A 19676-nucleotide genomic window follows, 5' to 3' on the forward strand; every position below is an offset into this window, starting at 1 on the left:
GCAGTGTCTTATTGGCACTTTCACTTGCACTTGATCTGATGTTTGCACTGTTCCGATTTCGACATCATTTCCAGTGGTGCAATATAGACATTTTCTTCTCTTTTTTTTTTCACAGAATGTTTATTTTATTTGGAAGACTTTGAAGTTGTTACATTTATCATTATTAAAGGATCTAGTGGGACATCACAATACAATTAGCCATAATAAGTCCACGGCCGCATATATCGGTATTGGTTTGATATCGGTATCAGATTTTTGGAGTTGGACAATATCGGGTTATTCATTATTGGAGAAAAAATAAATACTTTGGCAGATTTGAGTGCCAAGTTTGTTTTATACAATACATGTACAATTTTAAATCACATTAGTGCAGACATTTTCATTTTTTGACATTGTCACCATTTCATAGCACCTTTAAAGTTAGTTGCCGTGATACCCAAGTTTTTCAGTGTGACATGTCCTCGACTCAGTGAGGCATAGGATGACTTGCTTTTAGTACGACTGTCAGCTAAAGGGAGTTAGTGAGTATTGGTGGGGGTGGAGGAGGGGCGGAAAGTGGCGAGAGCAGTTCTGACAGCGTGTCATTTCACTCTTCTAGACTACTGCTGAGAAGTCGCTGGTCCGATCCACTGCATATAAGCCTTTAATTCCCAAGAGTGTGTCCTCAACAGAGGCACAACGCAACAGCCTGGACAACATCCTCAGCCAGCTGGACAAACCAAAGAGTCCAGATATTCGACACAAGCAAGACACCCCCCCTGGTCTATATCTAAACTTGAAAAATGTTATCATTTGGGTTGAATGCCAAGTTACCCTCAAAGGATTCATCCTCACCTTTGCTTTCAGGGAATCTGTCAGACTCCGGACGCAACTCCATGTCAAGCCTCCCCACCCACAGCACCAGCGGAAGTGTTTCCACTGGCCCCGTCAGTCACAACGATCCCCGCAAGGGAGATGAGTCCAATTTGTCCCCCTGGGTGAACAGCGGCGGTCGAGACAGCGGCTACAGGGCTGGTTTGAGCCCAGGGGGGTTGTCATCAAAGACTCACGGTGAGGGCGGCTCCCCGCTATCTTCAGATGGGTCCAAACATTTTCCTGAAACTGCAGGGGGCAGTCGGACCCCTCTGACCACAGATGAGTCTCTGATTGAAACGTTGGAACAGAGACTGCTAGAAAGAGAGAATGAACTGCAGGACTTACAGGTAACTTCACTGTCATGTCACCTTATCTACCTCATCGCTGTGCAACTTCAGCTAGATTTTTAATTTGGTTTCGAGACTAGCTTTTGCGGTTCTCGTCAAGACCAGAACTTCAACTTCTTTACAACAATCATTTAATATGGAGGAATGGGTCTGAAATTTTACTCATCTTTCAGTGTCACTGACGGCGCTAAGCGTCTAATCCATTATGGCAGCCAAAAAAATTTGTTCTTGGAAATACTGTATATATATCGCAGTGTTATTATTGCCAGTATAATTCAGGCCTAATTTATGTGTGTATATATATATTTTTTTTTGTGTTAAGGGCCAAAAATAATTAAAAATTATCCAGAAATGCAATGGCAAAGCTGAAAGATACAAAAATATGTGTTTATATTAGGGCTGTCAAACGATTAAAAATTTTAATTGAGTTAATTACAGCTTAAAAATTAATTAATCGTAATTAATCGCAATTCAAACCATCTCTAAAATATGCCATATTTTTATGTAAATTATTGTTGGAATGGAAAGATAAGACACACGACAGATATATACATACAACATACTGTACATCAGTACTGTATTTGTTTATTGTAACAATAAATCCACAAATGGCATTATTAACATTCTTTCTGTTAAAGTGATCCACGGATAGAAAGACTTGTAGTTCTTAAACGATAAATGTTATAGTTACAAGTTAGAGTAATTTTATATTAAAACCCCTCATGTTTTCGTTTTAATAAAATTTTTAAATTTTCAATCAAAAGTAGAGATAATATAATAATAAGAAGAATAAAAATAACAATAATAAAAATAGAGTGAAAAGTTTTACGTGTTTGCATAGCTATTTTGATATGGAATGCCAGTTCATTTTGCATTGTTGTTTAACTGTGTGTCAGAATAGGGCCTCATTACTATAGACTGAAGTGCTTTTCTTTTTGTGAACATTTTTTTTTTTTGAGAGATAAGAATATTATTTTTGTTGTGCTTTCACTAAACGATACTTATGTTTGTTGTGAAGGAGTTGCCGAAGCTTATGCCAATAAACGGCGCGGTCCAAAGAACGCCTGTGTCCACTCACCTTTACTGTATAACATACAGTGGGGAGAACAAGTATTTGATACACTGCCAATGGGTTTTCCTATTGGCAGTGTATCAACTACTTGTTCTCCCCACTGTATAATGGGAAAACCCATTGGCAGTGTATCAAATACTTGTTCTCCCCACTGTATCTGTACATATCTTACCCAAAATACAACAAGAGACACATAACTGCCACTTAAAGAAAGAAAACTTACCGAAATACGTGTGGAGCACAAATAGCAATTTGCATTGCATTGTGAATACAGCATAAACGTCTCACAACTACTAATTCTCCCACGTTTAGAAGAAATAACATGAGTATGGAACGGCGCTGCCCCCAAGCGGACGGTGGCATTCTCTTCACTCTTAATGTCCATAAACGGCCTCATTGTAATCTGTTTGAGGCAATATGCCAGCGGGTCATTCATTGCATGCGTTAATTGCGTCAAATATTTTAACGTGATTAATTTAAAAAATTAATTTACGCCCGTTAACGCGATAATTTTGACAGCCCTAGTTTATATACTATATACTCCGCAACAATCCTGGAAAAAGCGGAAGAGGAAGTACTGTAAAAAGTACAGCACTGAAACATGTTTGGAACTTTTGTTCAAATAAAAACAAAATTTGAAAAAACTTTTTTTTTCGGTATCGAATCGGGACTCTGTATCGGCAGATTCTCCGGGTGCAAAAATATGTGATCAGGACACACGCACATATGTACATATACATATATATATATATATATATATATATATATATATTTTTTTTTTTTTTTAATTCATTCATTTTCCATGCCGCTTTTCCTCACGAGGCTCGCGGAGGTGCTGGAGCCTATCCCAGCTCACTAGGGGCAGTAGGCAGGGGACACCCTGAACTGGTTGCCAGCCACTAGCAGGGCACAAGGAGACATACAACTATTTACGCACACACTAATACCTACGGATAATTTAGAGCAGGGGTCATGAATTAAAAATCCTCTGGGTCCGAAATTTAAAAATTACAGCAATCTCGGGTCTGGAAATATTTTTATTGCTTCTTTTTTTTTCAAAAAATACAAACGTATCTTTTCGTGGCCATGCTGATCATTACAACATTCAAAAATGTAAATAATATATAAAAGGTGCATAAAACTAAAAAAGTGCTTTAATTGAATCATTAAATAGCAACATAAAAGCATGTTCAAGACTTTTTTTTTAAATTGTGGATGCTGACAGGGGGACTTGCTTTATTTTTTGACAGACCTCTTCTTTTTGCTTTCCATGAAGCAAAGTTTCAGCAACTGCACTCATACAATCTTTGACAATCGGTGCGTCACTGAAAGACTTTTTGTTTTGACCCAATATCCACGCTATTCTGAGGGAGCATTCATTTGCGCATTGCTGTGCAGTGAATGAATGAATGAAATTGCTGCTCTTTACAAGCGCTACCGTCTCTGAACAGATGAGCCACAGCGGTCTTGTGCTGCCGCCAGGTAAAATGAACAAAAATGTGTTGGTCCACTCTTCCTTAAACACTGTTTTCTGCATCAATCTTGCGTAGTTTTGAGCACGCCATTTGCCGTACCTTTTTCGCCTCTTCCTCCAACTTCATTCGGCTCAGTATTTGGCTGTCATTCCGCGGAGTCTGGAAAGCGAGTGTGAGACATGCTGTTCTAAAAATAACTTTCAAATGCTTCACTCCCATTGGCTGGCTCACACGCGTCACGGCTAAGGTTTTTTTTTTGTTGCCCACCTCCGCTCTGCAAACCCGCAGACAAAAATGATTTTGGTTGTTGCAACGTTTATTAGTCGCGACAGCTTGAGATCCGGTCCAGACGGCTTGGGGGTCCAGAACCAGCCCGAGGTCCGCGGTTCTGTGACCTCTGATTTAGAGTGTTCAATCAGCCTACCATGCATGTTTTTGGGAAGAAACCAGAGTTCCTGGAGGAAACCCACGCAGGCACAGGGAGAACATGCAAACTCCACACAGGAAGGCCAAAGCCCGTGATTGAACCCTTGATCTCAGAACTGTAAGGCAGACGTGCTAACCACTCAGCCACCATGCTGCCACTATTCAGGCTAAGTAGACGATCACCCTAGGCCCTCAACCAGTAGGGGGCCCCAAACCAGCTGCCCTTGCCCCGACGAGCAACGGCTTGGGCCACCGGAGCCAGCAGCACCCCCAACTATTCGTCATGTATAATTATGTCAGCATACCAAACAAACAAATAACAAAACAAAAAAGAAAGCCATTTGAATGCTGCATTTATATTATCTCTCCCCCCCACACACGCACTACAATGGACTGTTCCTCGACGACGGACAGAGTATCAGTCGCTTAACTTCATTTAGCGCCGTTTAGCATCACTGAGCTCCGCTTAGCTGTTCGTTAGCTTCACTTAGCTCTTCCGTGGTTTTCACGCCACTAAGCTCGCTATTTTTACAGCTCACTTGCTACTTTGCACGTCGGCTATCATTTATTTCGAACATATGAGCGAACGTGCTTTCCATGAGAGCCAAAGTGCAGTGAGGGAGAAGTTGAGAACAGGCCTCTAATGCCTCTTTTAACTTTCTTCTTCTTCACCCGAACATAAAATACACGACAGCACACCCTGTGGCTAAACAATGTCGTACAGTTCCAATCAGTCATACAGTAACACTCAACAGCCGGTTAACAGCAAAAGCACGACATGTTTGTCATATAAATAATGATTTCTGGAGTTAATCTCACATACTTCAGAATTAATATTATAATATGTTGAGTAAATACTACATAATACAGATTCTACACTAAGAATAGCTTACAAATGACGCTCTTCATGACAAATATGATTGGCAATGAATAATTATTATAATTATTATACTACTATAATATATAGTAGTATACTATAATAATATCGCTAGAATTTTTTTTCAGTGTTCTGAATCTGTTTACTTTCCATTCTTTTGCACTAGTAAATGCTATCAGCATTTAACCTCATTGTTTATTTGTGATTAATTATTGTTATGTACATGATTTTTTGGACTTTGGAATTTAAGTGTTCCAAAATAGTTTTGTGAATTGATAAGCGTCAACAAAAATTTCATTGCTAAATTAGCAAAAAAAAAAGAAAAAGAAAATTATTAGATTAGTCGATTAATCGTAAAACTAGTCGGCTGACTAATCAGGAGAAAATTTGTCGTTTAGGATAGCCCAGAACATATTTCCATATTTCCTCTACGCCCTTCTCACCTTTTAACCCCTGGCCCAGAAGGAGGGCCCCTGGATATGTTCGCCTTAGGCCCCAAAATTGCCAAGTCCGCCACTGCTTGCGGCTCAACTCTGGGGCCCTCATTTCATAGCGGCCTTTTTAATCTTGTTGTTTGTATCTTGTTTTAAAAAGAAAAGAGTTCTGAAAACATATTTATGTAAACTTTATTTACATCTACATATTTTTGTATACCTGCACACACACACACACAATGATATGAGCGTGAGAGAATGAATGTATTATTAACACATTATTTTATGTATTTTCTGATATTAATATTTTATTTTCATGTTTCAAGCTATTCTATAAAGTTCTAAGGAAAACATATGCATTTACAGGGTTTTATGTAAACTTATTGATATTATATACATATATACAAAATATGTATGTTAAAAATGCAGGGGGCGGGACACTACTTTGCGGTTTTTTTGCTTTAGGCAGTTGGTTCTGGTTCCCATTAACAACTATAAGTGAGGGACTACTGGATATAGTATTAATGTGTGCCCTATTACGTTAACAGATGCCTGTTTAGCATGTTGTTCTCTACTTTATAACATTATTATTGTGCAAAATGTTGATCATACAACTTTGATCAAATAAAATTGCCCCAAATATGCGATTTATACTCCAGTGTACATGTTGTTAGTTTTGTCCTCATCACTGTGCATTTTTTTGGCTGGTGCGACTTAATCCGTAAAATATGGTACATTCAATTGTTGTTTCTTGAGAAATCATGTAAAAACACTTCCACATCCCTCTTTATGAAACAACAGGTGAGCTATGACGTAAAAGAAGCAGCAACTTGCCAGTTATTCGAAGAACGGCAAAAGAATTGCGCCAACGAAATGCAAGCGCTGAAGCAGCGATGCTCCGCGACGTTACAACAAGCCTCGCAGATGGCGGCGAGTACCCAGCAAGCGCTGCACCTTCAGGTCGGCCAACTCCAGGTCAGAACATCTCCGCCCCCTCTCCAATGACTCATCTAATGGCGCAATCTAAACAAGGATTTGTTTTATGCAGGCAGAAAACGCCAGGCTAAAGGAGGACCTTGCCAATCTGAGCCGAGAAAGGGATCTCATGGAGCGGAAATTGAAGGCCTATGAAGAGGAGAGTACGCAACTCGCTCCGACGCTTGAGGAAACTCAGTGGGAGGTGAGATACTATGAGGTCATCAATACTAAACATCAAATTTTGTTGTCAAATTTAAATGGTTATAAAGAATGATCATGTTTCAGTGCCATTGTTACGGTGGCCGAGAGGTTTCAGGCGAAATGCAAAATCCAAACACTTTACATATAGAAAAAAGAACAAACCCCAATTGCAAACGCTTTGCAAAAGAAAAAAGCACGAATGCAAACTGCCACAACATGATCACCAATTCATATAGCGCCATTGCGAATTGGCAAAAGCACGAACCCCAATTGCCACAACACAACAGCAAATGGCTCGCAGCACGACGGCAAGAGGATGACCCGGAAGTTAAAAAAGAAAAAGAAAAAAAAAAAAAGACGACACTTATATATATTTCATTATATATTACATATATTTCTATATGTGCTTTGTGACCATCTCTACGGACTTCCGGGAAGTTGACCCCCCTCCCCATCACCTCTCAATCAGACGCAAATTCATATAAAAATGATGTCAATCGTTTGTGCTGTAAAAGTTTTGTTTGTGCTGCTTTTGTTTTAGAGATATTTACAATTCTTTTATAAGTAAATCTGAGGTCAGCTAGGTTTTGTAGAGAGTATTATGCTTTCATTAAGATATTAATTTCGAGTGGTGACGTCACTCGTAGCTTTTCCTTAGTTTAGCTCCCTGTGGCTAATGGAGCGTACCAGCTCTCTCAATAACAGAGGGGTGTCCTAACAACTAGCGCGAACATAGCACAAACGAATGGCACCATTTCGGGACTATTTTGCAGGAAATGATGGGGTTAGAGTGACTTTATCACTCGAAATTAAAATGTCAAGCACCCGACTGCAAAATGGACCCGAATTTGTTTGTGTTATGATCGTGCTAGTTGTTGGGACGCCCCTCCATACCTGTCACCCCAAGGCCGTTGGCAATCTTACAAATAGTGACGTATGCCTTTAAAAATTGGTGACTAATCTTACAAAATTGTATAAAGCATGCAATATGAAACAAAAATAAAACTCAATTTTTAGAATAGTAATACTGTAACATATATACTGATGCAATCAAAGAACAATATCTTCAGCTACACCATGATTACTAAAATTTAACAGTGACTTTTGTTATAATTGCATGCAGCACTTTTGGCAATTTCTATCATGTCTTTTGATGGCTGCACTTCATGACACTTCAGCTCGCAATTCAGTTTGACTTGAAGGTAGTTTATTAGTGTGTCCAATTATAAATTAGAAAAATCAAGGTTCTATTTCTGGTGGGGTTTTTTTCTATTTAACCCTAACAAGGTTCCCATGGCCTTTGGAAGCGAAACAGCCCCACAGCATCACTGACCCACCCCCATACTCACACAAAAATACACACTGTCCCAGGCTTCATCTTGGACCGTGTGCTTTGGTCAGATGAGACCAAGATTAAGCTTTTTGGCAACAAACAATCTAAGTGGGTCTGGCGTGACACGAAAGATGTGCATGCTGAAAAGCACCTCATACCTACTGTGAAGTATGGGAGTGGGTCAGTGATGCTGTGGGGCTGTTTCGCTTCCAAAGGCCCTGGGAACCTTGTTAGGGTGCATGGCATCATGAATGCTTGAAATACCAGAACATTTTAAATCAAAATCTGTTGCCCTCTGCCCGAAAGCTGAAGATGGGTCGTCACTAGGTCTTTTAGCAAGACAATGACCCTAAACATCTGGCCAAATCTACACAGAAATGGTTCACCAGACACAAAATCAAGCTCCTCCCATGGCCATCTCAGTCCCCAGACCTTGTTTTGTTGGCAAAAGGGGGTTGTACAAAGTATTAACACCAGGGGTGCTAATAATTGTGACACACAATATTTGATGTCAAATAGTTTTTCTTTATGTGGGATTTTTTCCCCACTGAATGAATGCACTTGTATTGAAGGTTGGATTTTTCTCTTTTTTTCAATTAAGGTCCCATATTATTTGAATAAAAAAATTTTTTTTGAAGCTAAAAAACACATCTTTTTCAGGGGTACCAATAATTATGGAGAGCACTGTATATATATAAACTCTCTCCAAAACATTAGAATTTCCAATAATTTGAAAATTTCTACTGTAAATGTATACTCTTATACTCGATTATAAAAAAATAAAAATAGAATGGAGGATTTCAAAAAATCATAATATTGAGAAAAAGTAATATGGAAAGACATATTCACTCAACTAATAAAACATTTGTTCCTTATTTTAATTTGATTTTTTTTTTTTTAATCTTATAATATCCTGTAAATGGTTTATTACATGTTTATTTTCTAGAAATTCATGAAAGGTGTATTTATTACTTACTATTGCTTACTATTATTATTACTACAGAAATATGTGCAAATATATCCTTGCCATAATAAATACAACATTATCATGCTGTTCTATTTTGGGGTCGCGGAGGTGCTGGAGCCTATTCCAGCTAACTAAGGGAAGTAGCAGGGTACACCCTGAACTGGTTGCCAGACATTCAAAAAACGTTTAATATCACGTAACAGTTTATTTACCTCCATCATAAATAAATGATATTCTACATTTATTTGAATTCGTGAGACACTATATGCTCCAAATGGGAAATGAAAGGTCATTTCCTCCATCACCGTCATTATTAGAGGACACGTATTAGCCCTCAGCAAAATCCATCAATGTAAAATATAAAGAATGAAAAGCAAGCAGTGAATAAAAAATGTTTTTCTCCCCAAAAGTGGAGCATTTACTTCTAAAATGCTTGAACAGACCCCAGTAGGTTAGAAGACACTCAAGACTGTGATCTTTGCATCCCGATGTAGGTGTGCCAGAAAGCGGGCGAGATCTCCCTTCTGAAGCAGCAGCTACGAGACAGCCACGAGGACGTCAGCCACAAGCTCAATGAAATAGTCAGCCTCAGGGCACAGCTGAAGGAAATCGCAGCGAAAGCAGAAAAGCTAGCCAAGGAGAACAAAGACAACGGCGACAGGCTACGCTCCCGCACCATCCAAGTGGAGGTGAGGTTCCTACCCAATCCCATTACACGCTCGGGATCAAACACAAAATCACTACGTACTCATATTACAATTTAAGATGAAAGCACTGTACAGAACTTCAAAATAATGCCCAGTTTGCTGTTAATATAAAGGTTCACTTGAAGTCACAATGCTAATTTGCATGACTGTGCTTTAGCAAAACAATCCCCGCAGCTGGATTATGCCTAAATACATCAGAAGTTGGCCATTTGTGCTGGAATTATTTGACATTCTGAGTTCTTGCATTTTCAAGCAGAATTGATTGTTTTCTAGTTTCCTTCCTTTTAGTTGAAATCACTTCTGACAGAAGTGTCAGCTGCGCTGCTACACTAGACAGGCATGAGCACTCTAGCAAAGTTAGAAAACAAAGGTAAGACGAGGCACTAGAGGTGATTTTAAAGCATTACATAGACTCAAATGGGAGCCGCACTGTGAAATTTCTATTCACTCATGTGTGCATGTCAAATGTTTTTTTTGTTTTTTTTTTGTAGAATTCACTAGCATCTAATACAATACATTGTATTGCTACAGTGAAGTCGTTCGATATGTTTGCATTTACTATAAATTCTGCTCTATAAGCCGCTTTACTTTTCCTTGGCTGTGACCTTTACGACTTAAACAGTCATGCGTCTCGTTGTCTGTGTATGTCTGTTTATATGTGTAACCAGTAGTTTCCCGATATCGGCCAATAAAAGCATTTTAAAATGATATCGGATAATAATAACATCGGTTTTTCATTATTGTTTTTGGGCCATTATGCATGTTGCCTTCAAAGTGAATGTAGCATTCTGCCTTCTGCCCTTGTCAAAGGACTGGTCACAACATAGCATAGCAGTTATGCTTTTTGACCATTAGATGTCTCCAAACTAAGATGCTTGGGATTTGTTGTGTGAATAGACCTTTTGCATTGATGGTGCAAAATTAAATGATTAAAAAAATAATGAATATGTTAAGTTCATGACTGCATATATCGGTATCGCTTTCATATCGGTATCAAATTTCTGGAGATCGACAATATCGGGATATCGGTTATCCGTTAAAAAGTCATTATCAAACAACTCGAGTAACCGGTGGTGTTCGTCTGCGTTGTGTATTAGTAATGAAAGGGGCCAGGACTGCTGTTGCGATGAGCTTTTAATTGTTCTGACTAGAGGTCGACCGATTTAGGATTTTCAAACACCGATCCAGATATCAAAAAAAAAAAAAAAAAAAAATTTGCTGATTTCTGATATCCAAAGCAGATTTTGTAAGCCGATATTTGTGTCCGATATACTTTTTTTTAGCACATAGAGACAAAATGATTAATTTGATGATGATGTCAACATGTCACGACAAGATGTAAACAAGTGAGACTAAGAGTTTAAGAGAATGCTTCCATGCTAACGCTAATGCTAATGCTAACACTACGAGTTAAGTTAGTGTGTAAGGATCACTCACACCTTAAAAGGCTAAGGAAACATTGCATATTCTCTCATGCAAGATTTTTTTTTTTTTTTTAAATCTTACAAAACATTGGTACCTCTACATACAAAGTTAATTCGTTCCAGGACCTTCTTTGGAAGTCGAAATGGTTGTTTGCCGAGCAGGATTTTCTCTTAACAATACATTATAGTTCCATTAATTCGTTCGAAAGCCCAAAAACTTACACTTGATAAATACTGCTGGTGCTATTACAACTAGCAATAACACATAGCGAAACAAATAAATTATAAATAAAAATTGGAATAATAATAATAAAAAAATAATAATAATTCCTGTAATAATGTAACGAATCACATTCTAATGTGGCGGACGTCTTTTGTGTGCTGTACCTGAACGCACCGCGTGGCTAACGTGACAGAGAGAAAGGTGTGGTTGAGATTTTACTTTCTCTTTTAACGTTCTGTTGTTGCTGGCGTCAACTGCGGCGGACTGTAGGTACGTTGTAATGCACAAGTTCTGAAATAAATAATTGAAAATTTGACAAAGCTGGCGATTTATTTGGCGATGTTAACACAATAATGATTTTCACCTTAACTTATAAAGACTGGCTAACAGAGGTCGGTGGAGGACCGTCAAGATCGTAGACATTCTATGGCCGTATTGTCGCGCTAGTTCATGGATGCACACACCACGCTCATATTTTTCTATTATTTCAATCTTTATTTCAATAGTAAACATCACCTTTTTCCTTTTTTTCACCACTTGCACTACCCTTCTTTGGAAACCGTGTTGATTTCTCTCACAAGAAAATCCTCCACGCGTCCGTCTTGCGGGAAAACAAAAAAACTGTGGTGCCGTCAGAAATCAGGGTATTTCGAGCATGTCGTCGGATGTAGTAACAAATGGCGAGTCAAATTTTACGTCGGATGTCGAAAAGATCGTTTGTCGAAGCGGTCGTATGTCGAAGTACCACTGTATTTACAAAACAGGCGAGCTTGAAGATTCCTGTAGCACCATCAGTTAGCGGTGGCCAGGGTTGCCCACACAGATGCCTAATCAAAATCCTTTTTGTTCGGCTTTTTTTTTTTTTTTTTTTTTTTTTTTTTTTTTTTTTTGCTGTTGTTAATCGGCGCCTAGCTCCCTATCAACATCCACAGAAAAAAAAGGGGAGGAATAACAAAGTGGACCCAACTTAAAGGAGAATGTGTCATATTAAAAATGACATAGGGGAAATAAACAATATGCAAATAGTGCTGCAACGAAATGTGAGAAAATAAGAAATTAACCATGTTTTGTGTAATTGTAACAGCATAAAGATTAAATATTTGCTTACATGAGCTACCCCTGTTACAGAGGGTTATGTTCAAGATAACTCAAGAATGAATAAGGCTGCGTTCAGACTGCAGGCATATCTGATTCCAATCAGATTCCTCCCCAAATCTGATTTTTTAAGTGGTTTCAGTGGTTCAACTGTCCGAATCAGATCTTGTTCTGTTCAGACTGGGCCACATTATTGACACACCTGACAATTTGTTGTTGCAAAAAAGGCATCATCCGTCCATAGACTTCATAATGATATTGACGGGACGCGGAGCCGATTAATTTGGAGCCTGCATTGTTGGCGTGGCCGTCAAAGCTGACCGAGTGGAATAGCAGACAAAGAGCTTTCTTCGTTGAAAATTCTTGTGAATAAATGCTTTAATCCCTGAATTCTTTATAGATATGGATGTAAGACAGTCTCTATTCTTGGTTAAAAGAAAAAAAATCGTGCAGTTAGCATTTATTTGACATCAACATGTCAAAGTATGATGCTTGTCTTTTAGTCAATGTGGCGGCCGCCTTATGTAAACAGAGCTTTTCGGGTGAAAACTTGTAAATAAATGCTTAAATCCCTGAAGTCTTTGTAGATATGGACGTAAGACATTTTCTATTCTTGGTTAAAAGGGAAAAAAAACGTGCAGTTAGCATTTATTTTACATAAATTTGTCAGAAGTATGATGCTAGTCTGTTAGTCAATGTAGCTAGCGGCCGCCTTATGTAAACAGAGCTTTCCGGTGAAAATTCTTGTGAATAAATGCTTAAATCCCTGAATTCTTTATAGATATGGATGTAAGACAGTCTCTATTCTTGGTTAAAAGAAAAAAAATCGTGCAGTTAGCATTTATTTGACATCAACATGTCAAAGTATGATGCTTGTCTGTTAGTCAATGTGGCAGCCGCCTTGTGTAAACAGAGCTTTTCCGGTGAAAATTCTTGTGAATAAATGCTTAAATCCTTGAATTCTTTATAGATATTACGTAAAACAGTCTCGATTCTTGGTCAAAGCAGAAAAAAAACGTGCAGTTAGCATTTATTTTACGTAAATATGTCAAAGAATTATGCTAGTCTGTTAGACAATGTGGCAGCAGCCTTACAACAAAGAGCTTTTTACGTTGAAAACGTTTGTGAAAAAACGAAAAATATAATATTTACCTTAAATCCTCGAACAAATCACTCCTTAGACAATCCTTCAGGTTTGTATGCGGTATAGCTTTTATACTTTTTCAACATAAATCCGGCGTTGGATTGCTGCATAAGTAGCTGCGACCGACTGCGGATAAGTGAAGCGGATTGTGGGATAGCCTCTACTTGAAGGCGTGGCGCAGTGAAGGTCGAATCTGACCCATCAATATCATATCACCGTCTTTGGTCTATCTTAAAGTGACAGTAAAAACCCATCTGAGCTGTTCAGACGGAGAACCATCTTGTGCATATGTGATATGAAACTACCTCCCATATGTGGTTTCAATCTGTCTTGTAAAAATTTTATTTCTGTGCTTTGTGACTGTTCAGACTACAAAGCCTTCTAGTTTCAATCTGCTGCCAGTGTGAACAAAGCCATGGAATGATGCATCATTTTATTATTTCCTTAATCACCCCACTGGGACAAATTAGGTTTTGACCTCCACTAGTAGGTGAAACCTATCGTTTCATATATATATATTAGGGCTGTCAAACGATTAAAATTTTTTAATCGAGTTAATTACAGCTTAAAAATTAATTAATCGTAATTAATCGCAATTAATCGCAATTAATCGCAATTGAAACCATCTATAAAATATGCCATATTTTTCTGTAAATTATTGTTGGAATGGAAAGATAAGACAAGATGGATATATACATTCAACATACAGTACATAAGGACTGTATTTGTTTATTATAACAATAAATCAACAAGATGGCATTAACATTATTAACATTCTGGTAAAGTGATCCATGGATAGAAAGACTTGTAGTTCTTAAAAGATGAATATTAGCACAAGTTATAGAAATGTTATATTAAAACGCCTCTTAATGTTTTCGTTTTAATAAAATTTGTAAAATTTTCAAATCAAAAAATAAACTAGTAGCCCTATTCTGTCCTCAATGTGTGTGAGTACACAAATTGACAGATAGCGAACATAAGTTCCAAAAAGAAATCAGACGGTGTGGCAAAGTTGCATGGGCTTTACTGAAGTCATCTCTTTTTGACAGGAGCACGTTTCTTGTATTTTTGTAAAACTGAAAATAACAAGGCAATGTGTCAATAACTTGCATAAATCACAAAATAACATAAAATGTACACACACGTGTCCATTTGAGCAGTAGCACTAGCCAATTAGCTCACAAGCATCTAACAATGTAACTGCATTTCACCATATATGTGAACAAATTCAAATACACATCATCAATAACTATCTAATGCTCATGAATATAAACAAAGGAGGAATATAACTCACAAGCGATGCATGTATTAGACAGAAACAGTGTGATGGGGCTATGAGAACTGCCACTGAATACTGGATGCGGACGTTAGCTGGTCTGAATAGCACTGTCTATTAGTGTGAGTTCGCGTCGACATATAATCACGTCAGAAAAGCGCGCCGAAACCCAAATAATCAGCTGCACTGAATCGCCAGCAGAGGGCGACTTTACGCCAGATAACATATGCAAGTCACACCCAAGCGCCAGCAGAGGGCGGGAAAAACTCCATAAAACACAATTAACAAGTTGGCCTTTCACTGTACTGACATTTAAATCTGTCTGAGCGGGCCTAGTGCGTTAATTGCGTCAAATATTTTAACGTGATTAATTTAAAAAATTAATTAACGCGCGTTAACGCGATAATTTTGACAGCCCTAATATATATGTCTGTTTATATGTTTGTGTTCATGATAACTCAAGAATGAATAAAGGGATTTTTATCCAACTTGCAAGATATGTTTGAAATATGAAATGGAAGAGGTGATTAAATTTTGAGGTCATAAGGTCAAAGAGTTCAGACAGTTAATTTTACCATAATTTAGTAATGGGTTAGGCTATTTGACTCAAAATTGTAGGGTAGGTGATATGGTGAGAAAAGGTCAAAGGTCACAGAGGTCAGAACTATGGTGATGCTGAGGGTATCAAGTAGGTTGTCATTTTTTACATTTTATTGGCAATACATTTAAAGTGACAGATTATTTAACTGATTGGGTCATATTGACGTCTTCTTAAAAAAAATAACCCGTGTAATTTTTTTTTTTATGTTTTAAGAAACAGAAACATCTCCCATTTGATTTTTTTTTTCATATTTACAAACAATTTTGATAACGTTTGTAAAAAAAACTTAGGCAATTATTTTAAGAAGGTGACACAGTGTTTATGCAAAAAGTGGAAACAGCGATTGATAACAACATTTTAACTCATTCTCTGCCATTGACAGCAATAGACATCTTAGATCGATCGGACGTTTATTATTGTCATATATGATAATTTATTACCAGTCTGCTTTTTCTCCCTCTGCCCCAATTTAGGTGTGCCAAAATGAACTCCAGCGCAAGATGAATGAAGCTAACCTCCTCCGAGAAAAAGTGGGCAAACTGGCCAAACACATCGACGGCACTTCACAACTTGAACCTTACGGATCCACAAAGGAGGAACACGAGAGACAAACCTCCACAGATCTCCTCCAGAAAGAGGTGGAGAGACTACGTCAGCAACTCAGCGAGGAAAAGGCAGCTCAGGCGAAGCTAGCGTCAAGCTTTGACCAGGAGAGACGCACTTGGAACAAGGAGAAGGACAAGGTCATCAAGTACCAGAAGCAACTCCAGATCAACTACCTGCAGGTGCATAAGAAGAACCAGGACTTGGAGCGGCTCATGAAGAAGTTGACCGCTGAACTGGAGGCCCGGGCGGAACTGGGCTTGGATCTCAAGTACAGCTCAGGGTTAAAGACATACGATGATGTCATAGCTACTGAAATATGATTGCCCACTTAATACAAAAGCATTCAATGCAGACATGGGAGGTCATTGCCAATGATAATTACTGTTAGTGTAGCACTGAACATTTCAAATAGAAGGTTTGGGTTTTTGTGACATTTAGTTAAAGGAATCAAACATACAAAATTTGTCATTTTGTGCTCTAAAAATGTTAATTTATTGAAGGTAATTTATTGAAGGTTGTGTTTTTAATACTTGTTTTTGTACTCTGCAGAATCTTTCATCATTAAAAGTGTGAACAATATGATTGAAATGCACATTTTGTGTTTGATTCGTGTTTCAGTGCCACTGACGGGGATAGACGTCCAATCCATTTTGATTGGAAGAGGCTGCCAGCGAAAGATCGCTGTCAGCACTCCCATTCAGATTGGATTGGATGCCTTATCACCATCAATGCCAGCCAATGAGTAATGACAAGATTCCCTGTCAATTTCATTAATTTACATAATTTAGTATAATCTCTTTTTACATTGAAAGGCATTTTGACAGTATTTTACTTGTATTAAGATTAACATGCATTTCTTAATTGTTTTAATGTTAATCAGTCCAATTCAGAGTTTTATTAATTCTTTCATTCAACTCCATTGATCCATCCATTTTCTCCCACTTATCCGAGGTCAGGTCGATAGGGCAGCAGCTTCAGCAGAGAAGCCCAGACTTCCCTCTCCCCAGGCGCTTCATTCAGCTCTTCTTGAATGATCCCAAGGCCTTTCCAGGCCAGCCGGCATTTCCTGGGTGGGCCCCGCGGCCTCCTCCAAATGGAATGTGCCCAGATCACTTCACCAGAGAGGCGTCCAGGAGGTATCTGAATCAGATGCCCGAGCCTCCTCATCTGGCTCCTCTCGATGCGTACGAGCAGCAGCGCTACTGCGAGCCCCTCCTGGATGACCGAGCTTCTAACCTTATCCCTAAGGGGGAGCCTGGAAACCCAAGGAAACTACTAGTAATTTTATGTCCGAGATCTTGTTCTATCGGTCACGACCCATAGTTCGTGACCATAGGTGAGGGTAAGAACGTAGACTGACCGGTAAATAAAAGGCTTCGCCTTTCGGTTCAGCTCTCTCTTCACCTCGACAGACCGATGCAAAGTCATATCACTGCAGACCCTGCACTGATCCGCCTGTCGATCTCCCGTTCCATTTTTCCTTCACTCATGAACAAGACACCAAGATACTTGAACTCTTCCAATTTGGGAACGGCCTCATCCCTGACACGGTGAGGGCATTCCACCTTTTCTCGACTAAGGACCGTGGTCTTAGATTTGGAGGTGCTGATTCTTATCCCGACCGCTTTACTTTGTTCCGACCCGTTCCACTGAGAGTTGAAGTTAGTGGCTTGATAAAGTCAACAGAACTACGTCATCTGCAAAAAGCAGAGATGCAATACCGAGGCCACCAAACCGGACCCTCTCAACGCCTTGGCTGCGCCTTGATATCATGTCCGTAAAAGGTATGAACTGATCCGGGAGGCCTTGGTTTAGTCCAACCTTCATTGGAAACGGATCCGACTTCCTACCGACAACACGGACCAAATTCTTGATACCGGTCATTCAGGGACCAGACACCCCGTTTCAGGGATTTTGATGCCCCATACTCCCGTAGCACCCCCCACAGGACTCCCTGGGGGACACATTGATTAAAGTGACGAAAATCTTTCAGTAGGGGGTACTGGTGGATGATAATGCATGAGGAAATAGAGGCCTATGAGAAATTTTATAAGCATTTGTGATTATTAAAGTTGTTTTTGAATCCTGTATTGTCTTTTTTTCTATATACAGTATTAGGTTTGTTGGTGCTGTCACAGCCCTCTACTAGGTTTTAGCTTCTAATTTCTCTTAATCATTTAGGCTTTATTATTATAAACCGACATGATTAAGCTATTCAATTGGAAAGAATCCAGTATGTGCATGCAGTTTGCCCACTTCACAATTCTTATTTTTGTCATTAGTCTTTGAGATGGACAGGGCTAGATTGTAGCTTCATTTACAAATTCATATTGGGCAACACATTTTCACCTATTCGCAAAAAAATGATGCGGGTTGTAATAGCCCCATTTTAAGCAAACCGGTGTTGGGAGTCATGAAGGAAGGTTCTGGTCACCTCAAGATGTCTGGAAATGGAGCAAACGTAATGATAACTTCCAAGTTTGAGGCTGAAGACACATTCGAGTGATGTGATCTTCAACAGCCCGCTTTCTTGTTTATTACTGTTATTGTAGTATATACATTTAAGCCTAAGTTATGCTTCTGCAGTGCGGTGATGGCGTAGTAACGATGTAGACCCTACGGAATCAATGAGCATTAGATAGTTCTGCGGCAAGTGAATGTGTTGCTCTGTAATGCACCGCCAAGCCACTAGGGGAATGTCATGTTTGTGCGGTTTTGGGGGACTCTTGTCGAATTCCTTGAGTTTTCTTCCAGTTAGACAACAATGCCAACAGAGAATGCGGATCTTCATCTCATCAACATTGAACAACAAATGTTGATCATATAAATGTTGAGGTGCAGGCGTTGCAGAAGACTGTTGCGGAGGTGGTCTGTCCGACTGTTGATGCCGCACATAGACTGGCAGTCAAATTACGAATTCTAGCATCGGGTGGAAAACCAGTGGGAAGCCATAGCAGCTTTGGAACTTCCCAAACTGCGTTGGAAGCCTAGATGGTAAACACATTATCATAAAAGCACTGAGGCACTCTCATCACTCATCAGTGATGATGTATCAAGTCTGTGAACTGTCTTTGAAAATTAAACATCAAAACAACTCTTTTGACACCAAACCTGTGCTTTATTCTTCCTGTACTTTAAGTGTAAAATGTAAATAAGTCACAGACTCACAGCAAACATATGTACACAATAAATGATAAAGTGCACCAACCAAAAATATAACAAAGTGATAAAAAAGATGGCAGTTTTTGGCCGGCTGGGTCACCGCTTTGTGTGGCCATTCGCTTCCGAACACACAGATACTTGTCTCGGAGGTTCTTCCATTTTTTATGCATTCGCTGACCTCCAGCCCCATAATTTCAGCAATCTCCTTCCACAAATTGATTGCCTTTTGGCAATCTTTATAATGTCTTGACGAGACATTGTAGAGGTTGTCGTACTTGCGGACCTCTTCGATGATACTCTCGTGTGCATGTAGCTCAACAATTCTTGAATATGGCGGTGGTCTCGCGCTGAACCTGAAACAACAGTCTGAGTGGACCAATCACAGTCCATTTGCATGACGTGACGCCTAGTCAGGACTTTGCGGCGGTGCACGTCAGGCTACGGCAGAGGGTCGAAAATCGGGTCTGCCTTGA

At 39.1% G+C, this 19676-nt stretch overlaps 1 protein-coding gene across 4 annotated transcripts in view; it reads left to right on the forward strand.

Moving 5' to 3' along the window:
• lzts1 (leucine zipper, putative tumor suppressor 1) overlaps window positions 1-16623 on the forward strand; it is a 62434-nt gene extending 45811 nt beyond the window's left edge. For 3 of the 4 annotated variants that reach the window (XM_057831972.1, XM_057831973.1, XM_057831970.1), the window contains exons 4-9: window positions 599-761; window positions 847-1202; window positions 6288-6461; window positions 6535-6666; window positions 9460-9654; window positions 15909-16623. In XM_057831972.1, coding sequence (XP_057687955.1) covers window positions 599-761; window positions 847-1202; window positions 6288-6461; window positions 6535-6666; window positions 9460-9654; window positions 15909-16361 — 1473 coding nt within the window. In that variant the 3' untranslated portion in view covers window positions 16362-16623. The remainder of the gene's footprint in view (window positions 1-598; window positions 762-846; window positions 1203-6287; window positions 6462-6534; window positions 6667-9459; window positions 9655-15908) is intronic. The other variant, XM_057831971.1, reaches the window with a different exon arrangement.
• The last annotated feature ends 3053 nt before the right edge of the window (window positions 16624-19676 follow it).

This window comes from Corythoichthys intestinalis, chromosome 3 (assembly GCF_030265065.1).
Source record: "Corythoichthys intestinalis isolate RoL2023-P3 chromosome 3, ASM3026506v1, whole genome shotgun sequence".
Classification (NCBI taxonomy): domain Eukaryota; kingdom Metazoa; phylum Chordata; class Actinopteri; order Syngnathiformes; family Syngnathidae; genus Corythoichthys; species Corythoichthys intestinalis.